At 43.4% G+C, this 22,632-nt stretch overlaps 1 protein-coding gene across 1 annotated transcript in view; it reads right to left on the bottom strand.

Annotated features, from left to right (window-relative positions):
• The window catches only part of spo11 (SPO11 initiator of meiotic double stranded breaks), a 53,583-nt gene extending 33,443 nt beyond the window's left edge, over window positions 1–20,140 (bottom strand). The window contains exons 1-6 of the mRNA XM_048550159.1: window positions 20,033–20,140; window positions 17,948–18,061; window positions 15,675–15,763; window positions 10,982–11,048; window positions 7,913–8,021; window positions 4,517–4,603 (exon numbers count right to left, since the gene is read on the bottom strand). Of these exons, the coding sequence (XP_048406116.1) occupies window positions 4,517–4,603; window positions 7,913–8,021; window positions 10,982–11,048; window positions 15,675–15,763; window positions 17,948–18,061; window positions 20,033–20,130 (564 nt within the window). The 5' untranslated portion in view covers window positions 20,131–20,140. The remainder of the gene's footprint in view (window positions 1–4,516; window positions 4,604–7,912; window positions 8,022–10,981; window positions 11,049–15,674; window positions 15,764–17,947; window positions 18,062–20,032) is intronic.
• Between the last annotated feature and the right edge of the window lie 2,492 nt (window positions 20,141–22,632).

The raw sequence follows: 22,632 nt of genomic DNA, 5'->3' as shown, positions 1-22,632 counted from the left end.
CAGGTAATGCTGGATTTTGTGATACTAGGAACTGCAGATGCTGGAGAATCTAAGATAACAAGGTGGAGAGCTGGATGAACACAGCAGGTCAAGCAGTATCTCAGGAGCTGAAAAGCTGACGTTTCGGGCCTAGGCCCTTCATCAGAAAAGGGGGAGGGGAACGGGGTTCTGAAATAAATAGGGAGAAAGGGGGAAGGCAGATCGAAGATGGATAGAGGAGAAGATAGGTGGAGAGGAGACAGACAAGTCAAAGAGGCGGGGATGGAGCCAGTAAAGGTGAGTGAAGGTGGGGAGGTAGGGAAGAGATAGGTCAATCCAGGGAGGACGGCGCCATTTCCTACCTACTAACCTCATCCTGTCCCCTTGACCTAAAAACCTCTCACCTATGCCCGCCTCCCACCTCAAGCCACACCCCCATTTCCTATCTATTAACCTCATCCTGCCACCTTGACATAAAATACTCCCACATCCTACAGACAAAAGGCGTGGCCATGGGTACCCGCATGGGCCCAAGCTATGCCCGTCTCTTTATAGGTTACGTGGAACAATCCCTCTTCTGTACCTACATTGGCCCTAAACCCCACCTCTTCCTCTGTTACATTGATGACTGTATTGGCGCCACCTCATGCTCCAACAAAGAGCTCAAGCAGTTCATCCACTTCACCAACATCTTCCACCCCAATCTTAAATTCATCTGGACTATCCCTAACACCTCTCTCACCTTCCTGGACCTCTCTGTCTCCATCGCCAGCAACCACCTAGAAACCGATATCCATTTCAAGCCCGACGCCCACAGCTACCGAGAATACACCTCCTCCCACCCACCTTCCTGCAAAAATGCTATCCCTTATTCCCAATTCCTTCGCCTCCGCCGCATCTGCTCCCAGGATGAGGCATTCCACTCCCATACATCTCAGATGTCCTCGTTTTTCAAGGACCGCAACTTCCCTCCCGCAGTGGTCAACAACGCCCACTACCGTGTCTCCCGCATTTCCCGCAACTCATCCCTCACACCACATCCCTATAATAACAAACAAAAAAGAATCCCCCTCCTCCTCACATACCACCCCACCAACCTCTGGATCTAACGCATCATCCTCTGACATTTCCGCCATCTACAATCCGACCCCACCACCAAAGACATTTTTCCCTCCCCGCCCTTGTCTGCTTTCCGGAGGGACCACTCTCGTTGTGACTCCCTTGTCCGCTCCACACTCCCCTCCAGCCCCACCACTTTTCACTGCAACTGCAGGAAGTGCTACACCTGCCCCATACCTCCTACCTCACCCCCATCCCAGGCCCCAAGAAGATTTTCCACATCAAGCAGATGTTCATCTGCACATCTGCCAATGTAGTAGACTGCATCCACTGTACCCACTATGGCTTCCTCTACATTGGGGAAACCAAGCGGAGGCTTGGGGGCCGCTTTGCAGAACTGCTATGCTCGGTTCACAATAAAGAACTGCACCTCCCAGTTGTGAACCATTTCAACTCCCCCTCCCATTCCTCAGACGACATGTCCATCCTGGCCCTCCTACAGTGCCACAACAATGCCACCTTAAGGTTGCAGGAACAGCAACTCGTATTCCGCTTGGGAACCCTGCAGCCCAATGGTATCAATGTGGATTTCACAAGCTTCAAAATCTCCCCTCCCCCACCGCATCCCAAAACCAGCCCAGCTCGTCCCTGCCTCTCTGACCTGTTCTTCCTCCTACCTATCCCATCTTCCCACCTTAAGCTGCACCCCCATTTCCTACCTCCTAACCTCATCCCGCCCCTTGACCTGTCCATCCTCCCTGGACTGACCTCCCTACCTCCCCACCTATATTCACTTCTACTGGCTCCATCCCCGCCCCTTTAACTTGTCTGTCTCCTCTCCACCTATCTTCTCCTCTATCCATCTTTGATCCGCCTCCCCCTATTTATTTCAGAACCTCTTTCCCCTCCCTCATTCCTGATGAAGGGTCTGGGCCCGAAACATCAGCTTTCCTGCTCCTAAGATGCTGCTTGGCTGGCTGTATTCATCCAGCTCTACATAATGCTGGATTTCGTGTTGTGTAATGAGGCAGAATTGATGAGGGAGCTTTCGGGGAAGGAACCCTTAGGAGGCTGTAATCACAATATGATTGAATTTACTTTGCAATTTGAGAGGGAGAAGATAAAATCGGAGGTAATGGTATTACAGGTGAATAAAGGCAACTGTAGAGGCATGAGTGAGGAGATGGGCAGATTTGACTGGGAGAGGAGCCTAGCATGAAAAACAGTGGAACAGCAATGGCGGGAGTTTCTAGGCATAATTCAGGAAACACAGCAAAAGAAATCCCTAGGCAAAAAGAGCATGGTACAGGGACGATGAGGCAACCATGGATGATTTGGGAAGTCAAGAAAAGCACAAATGTGAAAGACAAAGCATATAATGTGGTGAAGGGCAGTGGGAAACCAGACGATTGGGAAGCCTACAAAGACTAACAGGGGGCAACACAAAAGAAATAAGGAGGGAGAAGATTAAATATGAGGGTAAGCTAGCCAGGAATATAAAGGAGGACTGTAAGAGTTTCTTTAGACATATAAAGGGCAAGAGAGAGGCAAATGTAGTCATTGGACTGCTGGAAAATGACGCTGGAGAGATAGTAGCGGGGAACGAGGAAATGGCTAAGAAACTGAATCATTATTTTGCGTCAGTATTCACAGTGGAAGACACGAGCAATATCCCAAAAATTTCAGAGTTGGGGCAGAGCAGAGTATCGTGGCCATCACCCAAGGAGAAGGTGCTAGAAAAGTTGACTAGCCTGAAGGCGGATAAATCACCAGGACGAGATGGACTACACCCCAGTTTAATAGGCAAATAAAGCAAAAGACTGAAAATTACAGGTCAGTTAGCCTATCCTCCATCCTGGGTAAGATTTTAGAGCCCATTGTGAAGGATGTGATTTCTGAATACTTGGAAGTGCATGGTAAGATATGGCAAAGTCAGCATGGCTTCATCAAGGGGAGGTCATGCCTAACAAATCTGTTAGATTTTCTTGAAGACGTAACGAGCAGGTTAGACCAAGGACAGCCAATGGATATTAACTACCCTGGATTTACAGAAAGCCTTTGACAAGGTGCTAACAGGAAGCTGCTGAGAAAGATAAGGGCCCATGGTGTGAGAGGCAAGGTACTAGCATGGATAGAAGACTGCCTTCGGCCAGAGAGTAGGAATAAAAGCATTCTTCTCAGGATGGCAGCTTTGACAAGTGGTGTTCCACAAGAGTCAGTGTTGGGACCACACCTTTTCACTTTACACATTAATGATCTAGATGAAGGAATTAAGGGCATTCTGGCTACGCTTACAGATGATACAAAGATAGGTAGAAGGACAGGTAGTGTTGAGAATGCGGGGAGGCTACAGAAGGATCTGGACAGGTTAGGAGTGTGGGCAAAGAAGTGGCAGATGGAGTACAACATGGGAAAGTGTGAGGTCATGGACTTTAGTAAGAAGAATAGAAGCATGGACTATTTTCTAAATGGGGAAAGAATTCAGAAGTCAGAAGTGCGAAGAGATTTGGGAGTTCTCGTCCAGGATTGTCTCAAGGTAAACTTGCAGGTTAAGTCAGTTGTCAGGAAGGCAAACGCAATGTCGTCTTTATTTTGAGAGAACTTGAATAGAAAACCAGGGATACACTTCCAAGGATCTACGAGGCTCTGATCAGGCCATATTTGGAGTCTTGGGCACTATATCTCAGGAAAGATGTACTGGCCCTGAAGGGGCACAGAGGACGTTCATGAGAATGATCCCAGGAATGAAAAGCTTAACATATGAAGAAGGTTTGAGGACTCTGAGTTCATTCTCGATGGAGTTAAGTTGGGGGGGGTGGGGATTTTAGTTGAAACTTACAAAATACTGAGTGGCCTGGACAGAGTGGATGTTAGGAAGATGACTCCACTGGTAGGACAGATTAGGACATGAGGGCACAACCTTAGAGTAAAAGGAAGACCTCTTATTTCAGAGATAAAGAGAAACTTCTTTAGCCAGAGTTACAAATCTATAGAGTTCACTGTCACAGAAGGCTGTGGAGGCCAGGTCATTGCGTACATTTAAGACAGAGGTCGATAGGTTCTTGATTGTCAAGGCCATCAAGGGTTATGGGGAGAAAGGGGTTGAGAAACTTATCAGCCATGATTCAATGGCAGAGCAGCCTCGATGGGCTGAACGACCTAATTTCTACACCTATGTCTTACGGTCATTAAAACAATTTGGCTGCACAGGACACTTTTGCAGCATAGGAACTGTTCTAATAAAAGCACACGTAGCCACTGTTTAATTGGCCTTCATAATGCTTAGATCTTTTTTATGGGAGGTATTTGCACAATCTGATATTACAGCTTTGGAGGCAGAACGGATAAGACAGCAGTTTCTTGCTGTTCATCACCTTTACCTGGTCACATCCTTATTTGTTGATTTCTGTATCTTGTTTAACTTTTTTGATACAATCTTTAGTAATTTGGAACAATCTTAAATAAACTTAGTACATACAGTTGAATTGCAGGCACAGTTCACTCTGTTGCCATCTTCCTCTGTATAGCACAGATCACCTGCAATGCAGCCTTTTGAAGTAGAGAGCTATAATAAAACAAAAACAAAACTCACTTTTCTAAATAAATTCTTACATTTATACAGCATCTTTTATGATTTCAGACTGTCCCAAAGCACTTCACGTCAAGGAAATGCTTTTGAAGAATAGTGATAAATATATACACGAAGGTCCTACAAATAACAATGCGACGATCACAAAATACTGCTTTAATCATAAAGCCCTTTTAAATGAGAGAAATTCCCAAGTCCATGATCCAATAATTTGAGTCAAAAAGTCATCAATAAGCAATACTGCTCTGGAGTACATTTTTGCTTCAGCATATCCTAACGATTCAAAATGCCTTTTCTTCTGTTCATTCATGAGATGTGGGCTTTACTAGCTGGATCAGCATTTTTGCCCAACCCTTGTTGGCCTTGATAAGGTGCTGGTGAGCTGCCTTCTCGAATTGCTGCAGTCTATATGCTGGAGATACACCTACAATGTCATTACAAAGGAAATGCCTTGATTCTGACCCAGAACCAATGAAAGAACAACAATATGTTTCCAATCAGGCTGGTGAGTAGCTTTGAGGGAAACTTGCAGAGGGTGGTGTTCCCATGCATTTGCTGTCCTTGTCCTTTTAGGAGGATGTGACTGGAATTTGGAATGTGCTGTACAAGAAACTATGATAAATACATGTGGTGCATCTTGCAAATTGCACATGCTACTGTTTCTGAGCATTGGCAGTGGAGAAAGTGACTGTTTATGGATGTGGTGCCAATTAAGTGACCATGTTAAAAGTTGTGAGGCTTCCTACCTCTACTATTCTTCCAATCAGTATATTCCATACTCCCATCACCCACTGTGTGAAAATATTTTCCTCAAATCCCTTTGAACTTCCTTCCTTTCAACTTAAAATTATGCCTTGTTATTAGCCCTTCAACTAAAGGGCGACAGCTGCTTTCTACTCACCCTAGCTATGTCCTTATAATCTTATACAATGCTATCAGGTCTCCCTCAAACATCTCTGCTCCAAAGTAAACGAAGTTTATCCAGCCTCTCTTCAGTGCTGAAATGTTCCATTCCAGGCTACATCTAGATGAATCTCCTCTGCACCCCGTCAAGTGCAATTACATCATTCAGACAGTGCAATGGCCAGAATTGTACATAGTACTCCAACTATGGCCTATACAAAGACCTGTACAGCTCCAGTAATAACCTCCTTGTTCTTATAATTTATGCCTTGACTGATAAAAGCAAGGGTCCCATATCCCTTAACTACCCTATTAACCAGTCTTGTCATCTTCAGGGATTTGTGGACAAGCACTCCCTCTGTTGCTCTGACCTTGCTAGAATGCCATTTATTGTATACTCTCTTGTCTTGTTACTTCTCCCAAAGCGCATCATTGCAAACTTACCAGAATTAAATTTCATCTGACACTGATCTGCCCAGCTGACTAATCCGTTTACATCCTCCTGTAACCAAAGACATTCTTCCTTGTTGTGAACCATCTGTGAACCACCTGACCAATCTTCATGGCATCTGCAAGCTTACTTATGTCCTCCTGTGGATGCTGGACAGATTTTGAGGATTGAGTAGGAGAGTTATTTCCTGGAGGATTCCTAGTCTCTGACATCTTCTTGTAGACTCAATATTTAATGGGCAGTCCAGTTCAGTTTCTGGTCAATGGCAGCCCCGGAATGTTGATCATAGATGATTCAGTGATGCCAATGCTATTCAATGTCAAAGGTCGATTATGTCCAGCCATTTATTTAAAAAATCTTCTCTTTGACGAATTGGCCATTGGGTCAAATGACCTCTTTTACAAGCAACATTCCCTTTTATTTCCACTGGGAAGCTCCATGCATGTCAAATGGCATGCCAATAAATGGCTTCTGCTTTCAGAAGCTGCTGCTATGCACTAACATTGGAGATCTGCACAACAACAAATAAAATTCCAGGACATGTTGTTTACACTAGTAAACAACATGTAAAGATGACAGACACTGGAATGGACAACTGGGAGACCAACATCAATGCCTCTGAACTCTGGAAGCTGACAAAGAGGTGAGCAGAAATGAAAAGCTCGGGTGTCTGAGAACACAGAGAAAACTGAGATCAGTGATCCCACACACTCTCAGTCCACTGCCTTCCTCAGCAGTAAGTGTGGCCGAGATTATTAAGCCAAAATAGACTTGTGACTCAGCAGGTGATGTTTATCATAAAGTTAATCATCATGGCATAAATCATTGTCTCACGAGACAGACAACAATTAATAAGAGTTCAGTTTTGTCCAGTGCCACATTTACCACTTTTTTTTAGTAATTTCAGTTTTAATACAGTTCTGGGGTATATTTGTAATCGTGGTCCCCCTTGAATACTGTTACATTATGCTTGCTTAATGACTGCACTTATAGACAGAGATCCATATGTGTGGATGAAATGTAAGTGACTGTACTATATTCTCCAATTTCCTACACATGACATACTGAGGTGAACCCTTTAACTTTTCGTGCATCGACAAAATTTAGATACTATTTGGAGGAAAGTGGCCAGCTTATGTAGAAAATCTCACATATAGCACTCAAATGGAAAATCCCTAATGGACTCTCTTTTCTCCATTTTTTGCTATTTCACAATTTTCAAATTTATGCTGTTCAATGTTTCAAGCAGTAACAATTCTATAATTTAGACGCGTTCTTTGACAGCCAGTAAATGTGACAATGCTCTCACTTTAAGAGGTTATTTTGTCCTTTTTTGAAGAGAGGTCGTAAGGGAGAGGTATTGATCTGTCTTTAAGAAAGTAAACAATTTGTGAAACCACATTATTTTACAAAAGTTGGAACAGTAGAAGCAACGTGGGTGTGGCCAGCTCTCATAGACCAGACTTTTGGGGTGTGTTTATGGGATATTACTATGTTGGAACAGTTAATTAGTAATAGCTATTGCATCTATTGGTTAAGTTTTCAAGAATTATATTATGCTAAACTTCTCTTTCTTTTGTTTGTATTTTAACTATAGTGTTTAAATAAATGGTAATAAAAACTGAAAGAACTGCAGATGCAGTGTTTTGCTTAACATCAAATGCTTTGACCAATCATATTACATCTGGAATATGGCACTTCAGATCTACCATCAAAATGAGCATAAGTTAGGGTCTTCTTGAAATAATTTGAGGGTGTCTGGATTGGTCCATAACAATAAGCAATTATAGCAGTTTTCAGGTGAACTGTTACAGATAACTTGATTGCCCTGACACAAGAGTTATGTTAGAGATATATCCAAGTTTTCTTTATGTTTCAGGCTTAAATTATTATGTTTTAAAGGGGCAGAAGTTGATGCGCTAAGTACTTACTACGTGAAGAGACCTGCGTGGGACTTTTAACATGCAGCTTATATCATTGATAATACCATCAAGAATTGTCTGTGATCCAAACAACTGTGTGTCATTGTAGTATAGGTCTCTGAAACAAAACAAACCAGAATGATAATAATACTGGATGATAATGCACAACTGGTATAACAAGCTGCTTTACCAAAGGAATGTTTTCAGGTACATCATGGTGGTGCTGGATGAGAGGAGAATTTCAAACTTTCTGAACTTGTTCAAAGATGGGTATAAGGTTAAGCTTGAAACTAAGGCCAAACAATTTCATCTTGGTGGTGGGAAGATTTTAGAAAAAACACTTTGATGTGACATATTTACTGCGAGGTTAGTTGTCAGATTTCTAACATCAAGCAGATGTTCACCTGCATGCCTGCCAATGTGGTATACTGCATCCGCAGTACCCGCTGCGGCTTCCTCTACATTGGGGAAACCAAGCGGAGGCTTGGGGACGGCTTTGCAGAACACCTACGCTCGGTTCGCAATAAACAACTGTACCTCCCAGGAGCAAACCATTTTAACTACCCCTCCCATTCCTTGGACGACATGTCCATCCTGGGCCTCCTGCAGTGCCATAATGATGCCACATGTAGGTTGCAGGAACAGCATATTCCGCTTGGGAACCCTGCAGCCCAATGGTATCAATGTGGACTTCACAAGCTTCAAAATCTTCCCTCCCCCCACTGCATCCCAAAACCAGCCCAGATCGTTACCACCTCCCTGACATGTTCTTCCTCTCACCTATCCCCTCCTCCCACCTCAAGCCGCACCTCCATTTCCTACCTATACTAACCTCATCCCGCCTCCTTGACCTGTCTGTCCTCCCTGGACTGACCTATCCCCTCCCTACCTCCCCACCCCTACTCTCCTCTCCACCTATCTTCTCCTCTATCTATCTTTGGTCCGCCTCCCCCTCTCTCCCTATTTATTTCAGAATCCTCTCCTCATCCCCCTTTTCTGATGAAGGGTCTAGGCCCAAAACGTCAGCTTTTGTGCTCCTAAGATGCTGCTCAGCCTGCTCCACACTTTGTTATCATAGGAGTTGTCTATGCATTTTAGGAATTAATAATTCGCTTAAAATACTCAATTCCAAGTGAGAGGATGTTACCCAGAGTTTGTGGGGAACTAGAGTCAATAAATGAGGAGCTGGGAAAGCACAGCCGGTCAGACAGCATCTAAGGAGCAGGAAACTCAATGTTTTGGACTGAAAACCTTCATCAGGGCAACGAATTTCAGACTGAAATGCTTACTTTCCTGCTCTTCGGGTGCTGTCTGACCAGCTGTGCTTTTCCAGCTCCACATTTATTGACTCTAGCTTCCAGCATCTGCAGTCATTACTGTTTCCAGTTCATACAGAACGACAGCATAAGGAGAAAACTTTCTGGGCTTTGATTTTAATTTTCTTTAATTGGTACTGGGAGCCATTCAAGAGAAAAGCACATATTAAGCTCCAAACAGTAGAGAAATCTTTCAATGAGGAAGTGTATGCTAAGCAAAATTCCTAAGAAAAGGGGTTTAAACTAATGAAATTGTCTTAGAATAAGTGGTTATTACTAATCTCTGACTACTGTATTGTTATATTGTTGATGAAAAAGAACTGCTTTAGCTGTTTTGAAGTTTATGAAAAAAAGGTTTTGAAGTTGTAGCAGAGATAGGAGAGCACTGGAACGAAAGTCAAGCGCATAATGTTTAACAAAGATATCTACAATTTCAGCAGATGAGTTGAAATTCTAATCACTTTCAGAACATCAAAGTATAACACTCGCTTTCTTCCTGAGAAATGAGCTAGTCTTGGCCTTGCGAAACTAGAGCACAAGACGGTTTCAGAATGGCAACAATGTTGTAAGCTGCATCAGGGTATATTGTACATCATATCTGGAGATGTCATTCAAGACCTGAACTCAGGACCTCTCACATTGTGCTTATATTCTAGTCGTCCCAACTGTTATGAAGAAATGTCCAGTTTACATAAGTACCAGACGTGTCAGATTCCCAAAAGCAACCTGGCTGGATTGATCACAATTTGTCTTGCCAAAGTGACCTTTTACTAAAACACAAGCCGTTGCAGTTTTTGTACTGGAATCAATATATCTCACTACAGCTTACAAAGATTGTTGCAATTCTAAGTGCATCTGATATTATACTTTCAACAAGACCCAGTTGAGCTTATCTCAAAGAGATTTATTTTTTCTGTTTAATACTCATGCACTTGAAGTATTAAAAGTTTGAACTCATCTGCTGCAACTATAGATAACTCTTCCTTAATTTTTATTATGTTCCTCACTTTCCTTCCTCTAAAGACTATGAACCATTACAATATTCCAGCAATAGGCTTGAAGACTTGTGGTTCAAAACTAGCAACACCTAGTAGTCAAGCTGTTATAGCAAAATGAAAAACACTGGCATCCATGCAAAAATATGGAAATTGCCCAGGTATGTCAGGTGCAGAAAATGCATGACAAATACAACCTGGTCAATTATTGTGCTTTCAGTGTGCACTTCATCATCAGCAAAGTGATGGAAAGTATCACCAATACTGCAAACAAGTGGCACTTACAAAAAAATAATTTGTTCACTGATGGATTCTACCAGGGACTTCACTATGACTTCACTATGACTTTGATCCAAACATGGACAAAACAGCTGAACTCCACAGATGAGGTGAGAATGGCTGCTTTTGACATCAAGGCAGCATTTGACCAAGTATAGCATCAGGGAGTCCCAGGAAAATTGCAGTTAGAGGAAATCAGAGGAAACTCAACAGGAGTTGCTCAAATCAGTGTTCTTGACAAAGCTCTGCTCCAAGTCATACACCATTCTGAATTGAACATATATTGTTGCTAGCACAAAGAATTTCAACTTCACTGAAAGGGGTTATTGATTTACACTGATAACCAGTTGCCAACTTTTATTTATCTTTTACTGAAAATTGACATAGTAAGATGACAAGTAGATGATACAGTCAACATTCTATTACATATATTCTTTTGCTAAGTTCCATGTTATATCTATTTTGAAATATCATCTCAACATGGTCACCTTTTGGTTGCATAAGTATTGCTCTGCACCAACTTGTAGATCATCGCCAGAGTCTTAAGTATTAGAGCTGCAAGGCAAAATGTTATTAATGCCAGAGGCTTGTTTCATCCGAAAACTATCATTCTGCATGCATTTTCTAATGGCCAAACACAGGCCATACTGTCACACAATCATTCTCAAATCTGAGCCTCTTAAATAAATCATGAGAAAACACATCAGACCAGTTCTTTATAGCTTTTAGCACTGATTTTAGAGCAGGATATTTGGCAGTCTTATATTACAGTTTTTTGAAACATTAAAATATCTCAATAATTCACATATAAACAACAATAAACATTTATATATAAGCACCGTTGAAAATATTCCAAATCATTTCCGAAACTTATCACAAGGATATGTATATTAAACCAAAGAAGGACAAATTCTAAGTGACCAAAACCTTGAAGATAGGTTTGAAGAAAGGTGTTGAGGAGGAGGGATGGAGACAAGGAGAGTTGAAAGAAGGGCCGTTATTGTTAAGAGTAAAGAAAGGATACATGCACAAGAGATCACAATAAGAAGATTGGTGAGTTGGGAAACAGTTAAAGGATTGTACATGTTGGAGCAAGTCCAAAAAACCATGTACACATACAAATACAATATATGCACATGAGAACACAAGATTTAAAATGACGGAGGCAATGACACTGGGTGAGCAACACTTCATGCAGGTGGTGATATGAGCTGTGAAAGTTTGGATAAGGTGAAGTGTTTGCAGCAGTGAACAGGCAGTGAAACAAATAAAAATTAAAGCAACTGGACGTGAACTCAAATCCTGCGCAGACCAGCTGGCGGGACTATTTGCAGACACCCTTAAACTCTCCTTACCATGATGTGAGGTTTCCATCTGCTTCAAGAAGGCCACTATCATCCCAGTGCCAAAGACAAATAAGGCAATGTGCCTTAATGACTATCGCCCAGTAGCTCTAACATTGACCAATATGAAGTGTTTCAGGAGGTTAGTAATGACATACATGAACTCCAGCCTCCTCACAGCCTGGTTGGACTACGACACTTCATCGACCGTCACAAATCTCCCTGGCCCTACACTCATCCCTGAAACATCTGGATAGCAAGGACATCCAATTCAAATTCCTATTGATTGACTTTAGCTTTGCCTTCAACAGCATAACTCCAACAAAAATTATCCCCAAACTCTGAGACCTAGGGCTCTGTTCCCCTCTGTGCAACTGAATCTGTGACTTCCTGGTACACAGGGTGCAATCAGTAAGGACAGATAACAATACCTATTCCACAACAGTCCTCAGAATTGGTGCCCCACAAAGCTGCATACTCAACCCTGTCCTATACTCATTATTCCTTATGACTGTGTGGCCAAATTCAGTTCTAACTCAATTTACAAATTTGCTGATGACACCACTGAAGTGGGTCAGATCTCAAATAAAGATGAGACAGAGTAGAAGAAAGGGATAGGCAGCTTAGTGGTATGGTGTACAGTTAACAATCTCTTCCTCAATGTCAGCAAAACGAAGGAGCCGGTCATCGACTTCAGGAAGCAAAGTGAAGGAAACACTCCTGTTTGTGTCAATGGTGCTGAGGTGGAGTTGGTTGAGAGCTTCAAGTTCCTCGGAGTGAATATCACCAACCACTTCTCCTGCTCTAGCCATCTCAATCTACAGTCAAGAAAGCACATCAATGCCTCTACATCCTCAAAAGGCTCAGGAAATCTAGCAAGTCCACAACGACTTTTAACAACATTATTAGATGCGCCACAGATAGCATCCTATCCAGATGCATCACAGCTTTGTATGGCAACTGCTCTGCCCAAGAATGCAAGAAAATATAGAGAGTAGTGAATGTAGGCCATCATGAAAACCAGCCTTCCATCCATTGAGATAACAAGGTGTAGAGTTGGATGAACACAGCAGGCCAAGCTCTGATGCTGCTTGGCCTGCTGTGTTCATCCAGCTCTATACCATGTTATCTCAGATTCTCCAGCATCTGCAATTCCTACTATCTCTTCCATCCACTGACTCCATCTACGTCTTCCACTGCCTCAGGATTGCAGCCAACAAAATCAAGGACAACTCCCGCCCCAGTTATACTCTCTTCCACCCTATTCTTTTGGGCAAAAGATACATAAGTTTGAAAACACGTACAAACAGATTCAAGAACAGGTTCTTACTCACTATTATCAGATTTATGAATGGTCCTCTTATATATTAGAGTTGATCTTTCTCTGCACTTTCTCTGTATGCTATATTCTGCATTCTGTTCTATTACCCTGATGTACTTATGTATCATAGATCATGGAATCTCAACAGTATGGAAACAGGCCATTCGGCCCATCAAGTCCACACAGACCCTCCAAAGAGTATCCCACCCATTCGCATCCCACTTTCCTATCCCTGAAACTCTGCATTTCCCATGGCTATCCACCTAGCCTACACATTCTCAGCCAGTATGGGCAATTTAGAATGGCCAATCCACCTAACCAGCATATCTTTAGACTGGAAAGGAGAAAACTGGCACACCTGGAGGAAACCCACTCAGACACATGGAGAATGTGCAAACTCCACATAAACAGTCACCCGAGGCTGGAGTTGAACTGGGGTGACCAGCACTATGAGGCATCAGAGCCAAACACTGAGCCACCATGCTGCCTCACGTGAAGTATGATTTGTCTGGTTAGCATGCAAATCAATATTTTTCACTGTATGTCGGTACATGTGACAATAATAAATCAAATCAAATCAAATCATGTCTGGAAATGACAAAGATTTGTTCAGAAGATTCAGGAGCAGATGGGCTAAGACAGTGTACTTTGGTGATACTACAATGGTTAGTTGCCATTTACGATGCAAAACAGACAACTTCATAAGCTCAAAGTGAAGTTAAATAGTAGGCTGAGTTTGCAAACAGTTTTGAGACAATGACCTGGAGAACAGTGATTCAGTGTTAACAAGCCAGTTAATTGAAGGGGTTAAAGGTAATAGTATGCTCTGGAGGAAACTAGTCATTCAGCATTGAATAACAGACAAAAAAGCCACATATTGCAAAGGAGTTAGGGGAAAGAAAGTGAATCTGGAATGATATCATGTGTAAGAGGTTTAACCACGTGTCTATAGATGATATTGACAAGGAGCAACATGAAGAGCAGTTGAGGGGACATAGTTAAAAAATTTGTCTTTAAATCAGATTTGATGGTAACAAAGGCAACTGGCAGCTATTGTGTGCTTAGCATGATCCCTCAAGATTAATAATCTATGTTTTAGGTAGTTTGTTAGCCTTATTAATTCGTGCAACAGTAGATCAGATTGGATTTTTGGGACTCCATCCTTAACAGTCTGTATGAATATGTAATTTCATCCTGCTTAAGCCACAGTTTTCAGATTATATATATTACAGAATTTAGAGGACATAGTGCTCATGCTCCTAAATTAAGATGGAAAGGAGCCTGGCAAGCATGCATTTCAACATTAGAAGAATACTGTGATTGAGGTAAGGTGGATTAAGAGCCAGTGGAGAACATTAATGAGTCAATTGGACAGCCTGTGAATTGAAATACGAGCAGCATGACTTCAGATGAACTTGTGTATTATGAGAAGAAGATAGGATTCTGACCAGAAGATTTTGAAATGTTTGAGTATCAAGATAACTGTAAATGTAATGAAACGTTAGTTGATAGGAATACAGAATTACCTTTTCATTTCTAACAATTATTCCAAAGTGAAGATGGTAGAAGGCTGGAGAGAAGCATGAATACCAGCAAAGATGAGTTGGACTTAATGGCCTGTTTGTGCCATACATTCTGTATAACTAGAGGTACCTCAGTTTGCACTCTCTCTAATATGTTTACACTCCTCCAAAATTGTTGGCAATGAACCCAACTGAAACCTGATTTATTTCTGAATAAAGGTTCAACATAGTTTTCTCACTTTTACACTCCATGCTTCAATTAATAAAGTATAGATCCTGCTGGCATTTTAAGAGCTTATTTTATTTTTGCTGGCACATTTAGAAGTATATTTATATATACCCTGAGGCCTCAATGATTCTGCACGCTTTTCAAAATTTGGATCATTTATTTATATTGTCTTCCTCACTCTTTCTGCTTTACTGCACCATCTACCATTAAGTGCACTAGTAACCCAGAATCCAAGACTAATTCTGGGACATGGAATCTGATCCACGGCAAATGGTAAAATTTGAATTCAACAAAGTTGGCTGAATGGGGACCATATAACCATTGTTGTGAAAACCCATGCATTCATTAATATGCTTCAGGGCATAAAATATGTAATCCTTACCTGGTCTGCCCTACATGTGCTTTATTTAACCAGCCTCTAAAATGGCCCTTGCAAGCCACTCAGGTCAAGGGGCAATTAAGGGATGGGCAATATTTGCTCCCCCAGCCAGTGATGCCCTTATTCCATGTATGAATAAAAGAAATGCACCTCCAATTTCTGACCTCCCCTTCCTCGATTTTGTTTCCAAGCCTCCTCTTCTGCCCAAGCCCCATAAAATTCTAAATGTCCAAAACAGTGAAGATGATTCATGTAAATCACCAGGCACACTGCATGGCTATGGTGGGAAGTGTAGGATGGTCCCCATTTGAATGCACATGCACACAAGTCTTGCAAGCAATTTCTCTATATTTGTGTTAGCAGTTATTGCTGCAATAATTACTTACCAAACCTGTGGATTGATCTGGAGCATTTGCATTTTACTTTGCTCATTGCAGAATCAGATAGCATTTGCAAACCAACATTGCCATCAAACCTGTCAAAACGCAAAACACATCCACATCAGGTGTTTTTGTTAGCCTTCTCTCATCCTGCACATATTTTTTCAGCCATTGCCAATCCCAATGTTTACTTGTCACATGTGTCCTTAAAGTTCAATTAATGTCTCACAGTGGATGTACATTACAGTCAGAATTTGAACATGTGAAGGCTCACCAATGTACTACATTAAAAACTGAAACATGCTTCTGTCTTTCACTATGCCCCTTCTGAGTTCATTATGACGATTAGACACATATCCAAATCTCTTGAGCCATTTGATCACTCAACCTTTCCTCTTGCGTTCCATGCAATCAAATACTCTAAATGGTACCTGTGTCAGCACTGTTTCTCTTTTTTTCAAAACTGCCATCAGTGACAAGGTGCCCTTCTGTCCCCAAAACCAACTCTACCACTTCATCTTGAACATTCCTTTCATTTCAACTTCCTTTGATACGTTGTCATCTACTAGATCTATACCCAGCCTTACTATGACCTTCACATGTCTCGCAAATCTCTCTGAATCTCTTACTGTAGCAAAATCACAAACGAGAAGCTGTGACAATGGTAATGGGAACTGCAGATGCTGCAGAATCCAAGATAATGAAATGTGAGGCTGGATGAACACAGCAGGCCCAGCAGCATCTCAGGAGCACAAAAGCTGACGTTTCGGGCCTAGACCCTTCATCAGAGAGGGGGATGGGGTGAGGGTTCTGGAATAAATAGGGAGAGAGGGGGAGGCAGACCGAAGATGGACAGAAAAGAAGATAGGTGGAGAAGAGAGTATAGGTGGGGAAGTAGGGAGGGGATAGGTCAGTCCAGGGAAGACGGACAGGTCAAGAAGGTGGGATGAGGTTAGTAGGTAGGAGATGGAGGTGCGGCTAGGAGTGGGAGGAAGGGATGGGTGAGAGGAAGAACAGGTTAGGGAGGCAGAGACAGGTTGGACTGGTTTTGGGATGCAGTGGGTGGAGGGGAAGAGCTGGGCTGGTTGTGTGGTGCAGTGGGGAGAGGGGACGAACTGGGCTGGTTTAGGGATGCGGTGGGGGAAGGGGAGATTTTGAAGCTGGTGAAGTCCACATTGATACCACTGGGCAAACCATTTCCACTCCCCCTCCCATTCTCTAGATGACATGTCCATCATGGGCCTCCTGCAGTGCCACAATGATGCCACCCGAAGGTGGCAGGAACAGCAACTCATATTCCGCTTGGGAACCCTGCAGCCCAATGGTATCAATGTGGACTTCACCAGCTTCAAAATCTCCCCTTCCCCCACTGCATACCAAAACCAGACCTGTTCGTCCCCTCCCCCCATTGCACCACACAACCAGCCCAGCTCTTCCCGACCACCCACTGCATCCCAAAACCAGTCCAACCTGTCTCTGCCTCCCTAACCTGTTCTTCCTCTCACCCATCCCTTCCTCCCACCCCAAGCCGCACTTCCATTTCCTACCTACTAACCTCATCCCACCTTCTTGACCTGTCCGTCTTCCCTGGACTGACCTATCCCCTCCCTACCTCCCCACCTATACTCTCCTCTCCACCTATCTTCTTTTCTCTCCATCTTCGGTCTGCCTCCCCCCTCTCCCTATTTATTCCAGAACCCTCACCCCATCCCCCTCTCTGATGAAGGGTCTAGGCCCGAAATGTCAGCTTTTGTGCTCCTGAGATGCTGCTTGGCCTGCTGTGTTCATCCAGCCTCACATTTCATTATCTTAGCTGTGACAATGGTGCATGTTACCTCCCTTCCTTTGTTTACTTATCTGTAGCTCACAGCACTGTCAGTCACAACACTTGCCTTCAATTATTCTTTGTTGACCATAATGGGGCTGACCCATCCACATGACCCTTCCCTGTCAAAGACTCACATTTAACCACCACCCTTTTATTTACTGAATGCTGCATAGCAACTGTAGAATCATGCTGTAGTAGTGCTGTTCTCATTGTATTCTACAAATTTCATTTTACTTAGGACTGCATTTTTAAAGAAAGACAAAGTAATTAGTTCAGAGCATGTATACTGTAAAAGCAAAAGGGCATATTGATAAAAACTGCTTAAGTATTTAAAGATTGTAGGTTTGATTAGAAACTGAATTGGTTCACTTCTATCAGGTTCACAGGTCATTTCATTTTTCATATGTGTATTTAATATTTGGAACATTGAATAACTTTAATAAAAACATACCAAATATTTTCCCAGGATGATCGTTTATCAAAAGAAATAACTGGGGCTTCTCCCTTCGCAAGATATGTGAGTGTTTCTTTGATAACATTTTCAATCTTTTTAAGAACATCAAAGCTGGAAGAAAAGTGACATTAATTTGTAACTTTAACATATGGAACAGAATATCTCCCCACAGATGCTGCCAGACCTGTTGAGTTTCTCCAGCAATTTCTTTTTTTGTTTCAGATTTTCAACGTTGTGTAGGACTTGGCGAAGCAACTATTGAGTACTGTTTTGGTTGTCCTGCTATAAGAAGAATATTATTAAATTGGAGAGGGTGCATGAAGGATGTACAAAGGTGTTACCAGATCTGAAAGGTTTGAGTTATAAGGAAAGGCTGGATGGGACAGGATGGGACTTTCTTCACCAGAGTTTAAGAGATTGAAGAGCAACATTATAGAGATTTATAAAATCACGAGGGCCATAGGCAAGATGAATAGCAAAGGTCTTTTCCCTTGGGTTGGGGAGTTGTAAACAGAAGGTGAGAATTCTAAGGTGAGAAATGTTTAGAAGTGACCTGAGGGGCAATTTTTTTCCACACAGTGGGTGGTTCATATATGGAATAAACTGTCAGAAGAAGTGGTAGATGCAGGTACAGTTACAACATTTAAAAGACCTTTAGACAGGTACAGGAATGGGAAAGATTTAGAAGGATATGGGCCAAACGCAGACAAATGGAACTAGTTTAGTTTGGGAAACTTGGTTAGTATGGATGAATGGGACTGAAGGGTCCGTTTCCATGTTGTATAGCTCTTTGACTGTGACTGCATAAGCACTACTGTTTCCAACATGACATTCTCAACATTCTAAGCATGACATTCTCAATAGTCTTCTGGGACTTTAGAAATTCACTGCAACCACTGTAAACTGACAGGTTTGTGCATTTTCATTGTAAACACTGTACCTTGGCCCTACTTGCCTGTAAAGCAATTTGTTTCCACAGTGATCCCTAACAAACAAATCAGCGGTCAGGCAGATTTCATTACAGGTCTTTTGATCCCCTTAATTTTGCCCAAAAGGAAAGATGAAGTCCTAGAACGTAATAATCTTATGAGTCCTAATTGTAACAATATATCTTTTTGGAGGGGTGTGAAGCATTTTTAGTTGGCCATTCCTTTTCTTCCATTTTACCTCCACCTATTTCCCAGTCTACTTTAGCCAACCCTGCCTTCATAACTTTGGGAATGGCTTTTAGTTTAAGATGCGTTTCTAAACTACATTACTCATCCTCAAACTCAACATGAAATTTTATCACATGATAACCCTTAACAAGGATTTTTCACAAGGTTTTTGATTAGTTTTGCTTCATTAAATATTACACATTTAAAATAGTTTAACACAAACAGAAATTGCAGGGAAAGTTCAGAGATAATGGGAACTGCAGATGCTGGAGAATCCAAGATAACAAAGTGTGAAGCTGGATGAACACAACAGGCCAAGCAGCATCTTAGGAGCACAAAAGCTGACATTTCGGGCCTAGACCCTTCATCAGAGACCCTTCTCCAGATGCTGCTTCGCTGGGGAAGTTCAGTAGGTCTGGCAGCATCTGTGGAGACGAATCAGAGTCAACGTTTTGGGTTGAGTGTCCCTTCCTTAGAACTTAGCCTGTTTGGTTGCTGAATGCATTGGTCTTGGAAAAATCCTAAATAACCAATAAGAACTCATTCTACAGGTTATCATCGCTAGGTCTATTCATCCAGTCTAGATAAGGGCTAAAGTCGTTCATTATTGTGAGGCATTTTGACACCAGATTAAACATGGAATTTAAGACATCAATAGGACAGACAAGCAGCAAAAGAACTGAAAGCTGTGAAAGTCTAAGTGGGCTCTGCCACTGAAAATAATTGGTTCGTTGAAGTCAAGGTGAGACATCACAGCACTGTTGGCAGATCAATAATAATCTACTTTTCAAAAAGACAAATGCATTTCTTAACCCTATCTCTGACAGAAGTCTAACCCCAACCGCTCCTTACACAGGAGGGCCATCGTTACAGTTCTTGAGCCATTCAAAGCGTTTGAAGCAGTGAGGGGGAAGCCTAGATGTACCTGCCCAGTGGCTCTGCCCGTACCAGCTGATGGCTCGGGTCACCGGGCTCGGCCTCCACTCGCAAGGACTGCTGCAGAATAGCCCGGTGCCTCTCCATGGCCGCGAAGTCAGCAAATCGCATGGAGGGCTCCATCAACGGTCAGAAACAGCACGACGGACACCCAAATCCAAATGCGCCTGCGCCCCAGCCGGAGGCGGGCGGGAAAAGCACAACGGACACTCAACGCCAACTGCGCCTGCGCTCCAACCGGAGGCGGGCGGGAAAGGCACGACGGACACTCAACGCCAACTGCGCCTGCGCTCCAACCGGAGGCGGGCGGGAAAGGCACGACGGACACTCAACGCCAACTGCGCCTGCGCTCCAACCGGAGGCGGGCGGGAAAGGCACGACGGACACTCAACGCCAACTGCGTCTGCGCTCTAGTCAGAATCTGGCAGGCGGGCAATGCATAATAGACAACAGAGGCCAACTGCGCCTGCGCGCCAGCCGCTGGCGGGGGTGTCGGGACTACTGCGCCTGCGCTTGGTGCCAGCTGAGGTTTTGCTCGTGCTCTATCTTCATGCGCAGCCTTGTGGTTACTGCTTACCATCTTGCTTATAAGAACTGATTCAGTCTGTGTATACTGATTACTAAAATTGCTAAAAGTGGTTAAGGCCTCTCTGCACAAGTCCAAGAATTGAAACAGCATTTTCAACAGGGATGAGACGGAGGTTGTTCATGGGATGGGTGGGGAGATTTTGAAACGATTAAAGTCCACATTTAGACCATTGGCTTGTCGGCTCCCAAGAGGGAAACAGGTACTGCTCTTCCAGTTTCCAGGTGGCGTCATTGTGACACTGGAGGAGGCCCAGGATGGACATGTCATCCAATCCCACCACTGCCCCTGTACGTCTTCTCTCCACCTATTCTCTCCTTCAACCTCATTGACCAATCCCCACCACTGCCCCCTCTCATCGCTGCCTCCTTGACCTGTCTGACTTCTCTCCCACCTCACTGACCAATCCCCACCACTGCCCCCTCTCATCGCTGCCTCCTTGACCTGTCTGACTTCTCTCCCACCTCACTGACCAATCCCCTGCACTGCCTAACTGCACTCACCTATCACCATCCCACCTACCTTCCACACCCCTACCCCCATCACTATTTATTTCAGAGCTCCCTTCCCTTCCACCATTTCTGAAGAAGGGTCCCGAATGGAAACGTCAGTTTTCCTACTTCTCTGATGCTGCCTGGCCTGCTGTGTTCCTCCAGCTCCACACTGTTTTCTCTGATTCCAGCATCAGCAGTTCTTACTATCTTCAGCAGCCCTATGCTCTACTCCAGCAGAGCAGTGGTTGATGCATGGGTGGCATTCTAGCTGCACTCTGTATCAGTTGGAGTGTCTGCCAGGGTGTCCCCAGTAACCAGTCTTTAAGGTACCTTGATCCTCAAACGTACCAGGTACATGAGAGTACCCCAGGATGGAGGTGCCATAGCAACTGTCAGCGTTAGCAGATAGACACCTCTAGGAAGTGGGATCAGTGATCACAGATCATGTGAACATTATTTGAATGCAACTGCTTCTTTTTGATGAATTCTGCAGCTTTGTGAGACGGCCCTTTCAGAACCATGTCTGTGCAATTGATTGCAACCTGCCCTTGGGAGAATGCCAGAGATAGTAAGAATTGCTGATGCTGGAGTCAGAGATAACACAATGTGGAGCTGGAGGAACACAGCAGGTCAGGCAGCATTAGAGGAGCAGGAATGCTGATGTTTCAATTTGGGATGCTTCAGAAATCCCAGCTATGTTCCCAAATCCTATCATCCAGGCTGCAGAACAGCTGGCATTGGCTACTGTCCTAATGCATTTGAGGGTTCATGATTGAGAAACCCTACACAGATCACCCATCATTCCCTGGAAGGAACCTGTAGCGTAAAACTTCAGTGCAGCAATGACATTCATAGCCCCTGGGAGAGAATGGAGGCTCTCAGGTTTTGCTCCAGCATCCTGCACAGTTTTGTCACAGTGTTCTTGGACATTTTGAGCCTGTGTCAGCAAATCACTCAACCCCAGGAAATTGAGTGGGGACTGGAAAACTATGGGCTCCATATTTCACACACCCTGGTGGGATCCTGCAGGTCACTCCTGGTGCTGGGTGCTCCTTGTCCTTCATGCTGTTCCGTTACTGCTCCTGGGCTTGCCATCAGCCATCATTTATTTGCACATTAGGTAGGCAGCCATCAGTGAGAGGCACCAAAATAGTGAAGGAGTTTCTTTCACCTCAGAATATGTGGTCGGCACTCCCTGAGGACTGAGTACACTTCAATAGTGAGACACGCTGCATGGATATTCCTGCGTTATTCATCCTTAATTAGGCCCAGTATGTGAAGCAAGTTGGTGGAGTGATCACCCACTGTGATCATGAAGGGATTGTCTGCAATACACCACCACCCTAGCAACCTTAGACCCCCATAAAATACTCAGCTTCGCATTTCATTCAGTACAGTCATTTATAACACTTCCGTGATAAATGAGCAAGCAATGTTGCACAGGCTCACATAGGACCCTTGGAAATAGGGCAAATTGTGATTCCCCTTTAGCCAGCACTGGCCCTTATT

The sequence above is a fragment of the Stegostoma tigrinum genome, chromosome 19 (assembly GCF_030684315.1).
Source record: "Stegostoma tigrinum isolate sSteTig4 chromosome 19, sSteTig4.hap1, whole genome shotgun sequence".
Taxonomy (NCBI): domain Eukaryota; kingdom Metazoa; phylum Chordata; class Chondrichthyes; order Orectolobiformes; family Stegostomatidae; genus Stegostoma; species Stegostoma tigrinum.
The sequence above is the reverse complement of the archived record's forward strand: the minus strand, read 5'-3'. Positions and strand labels throughout refer to the sequence as shown.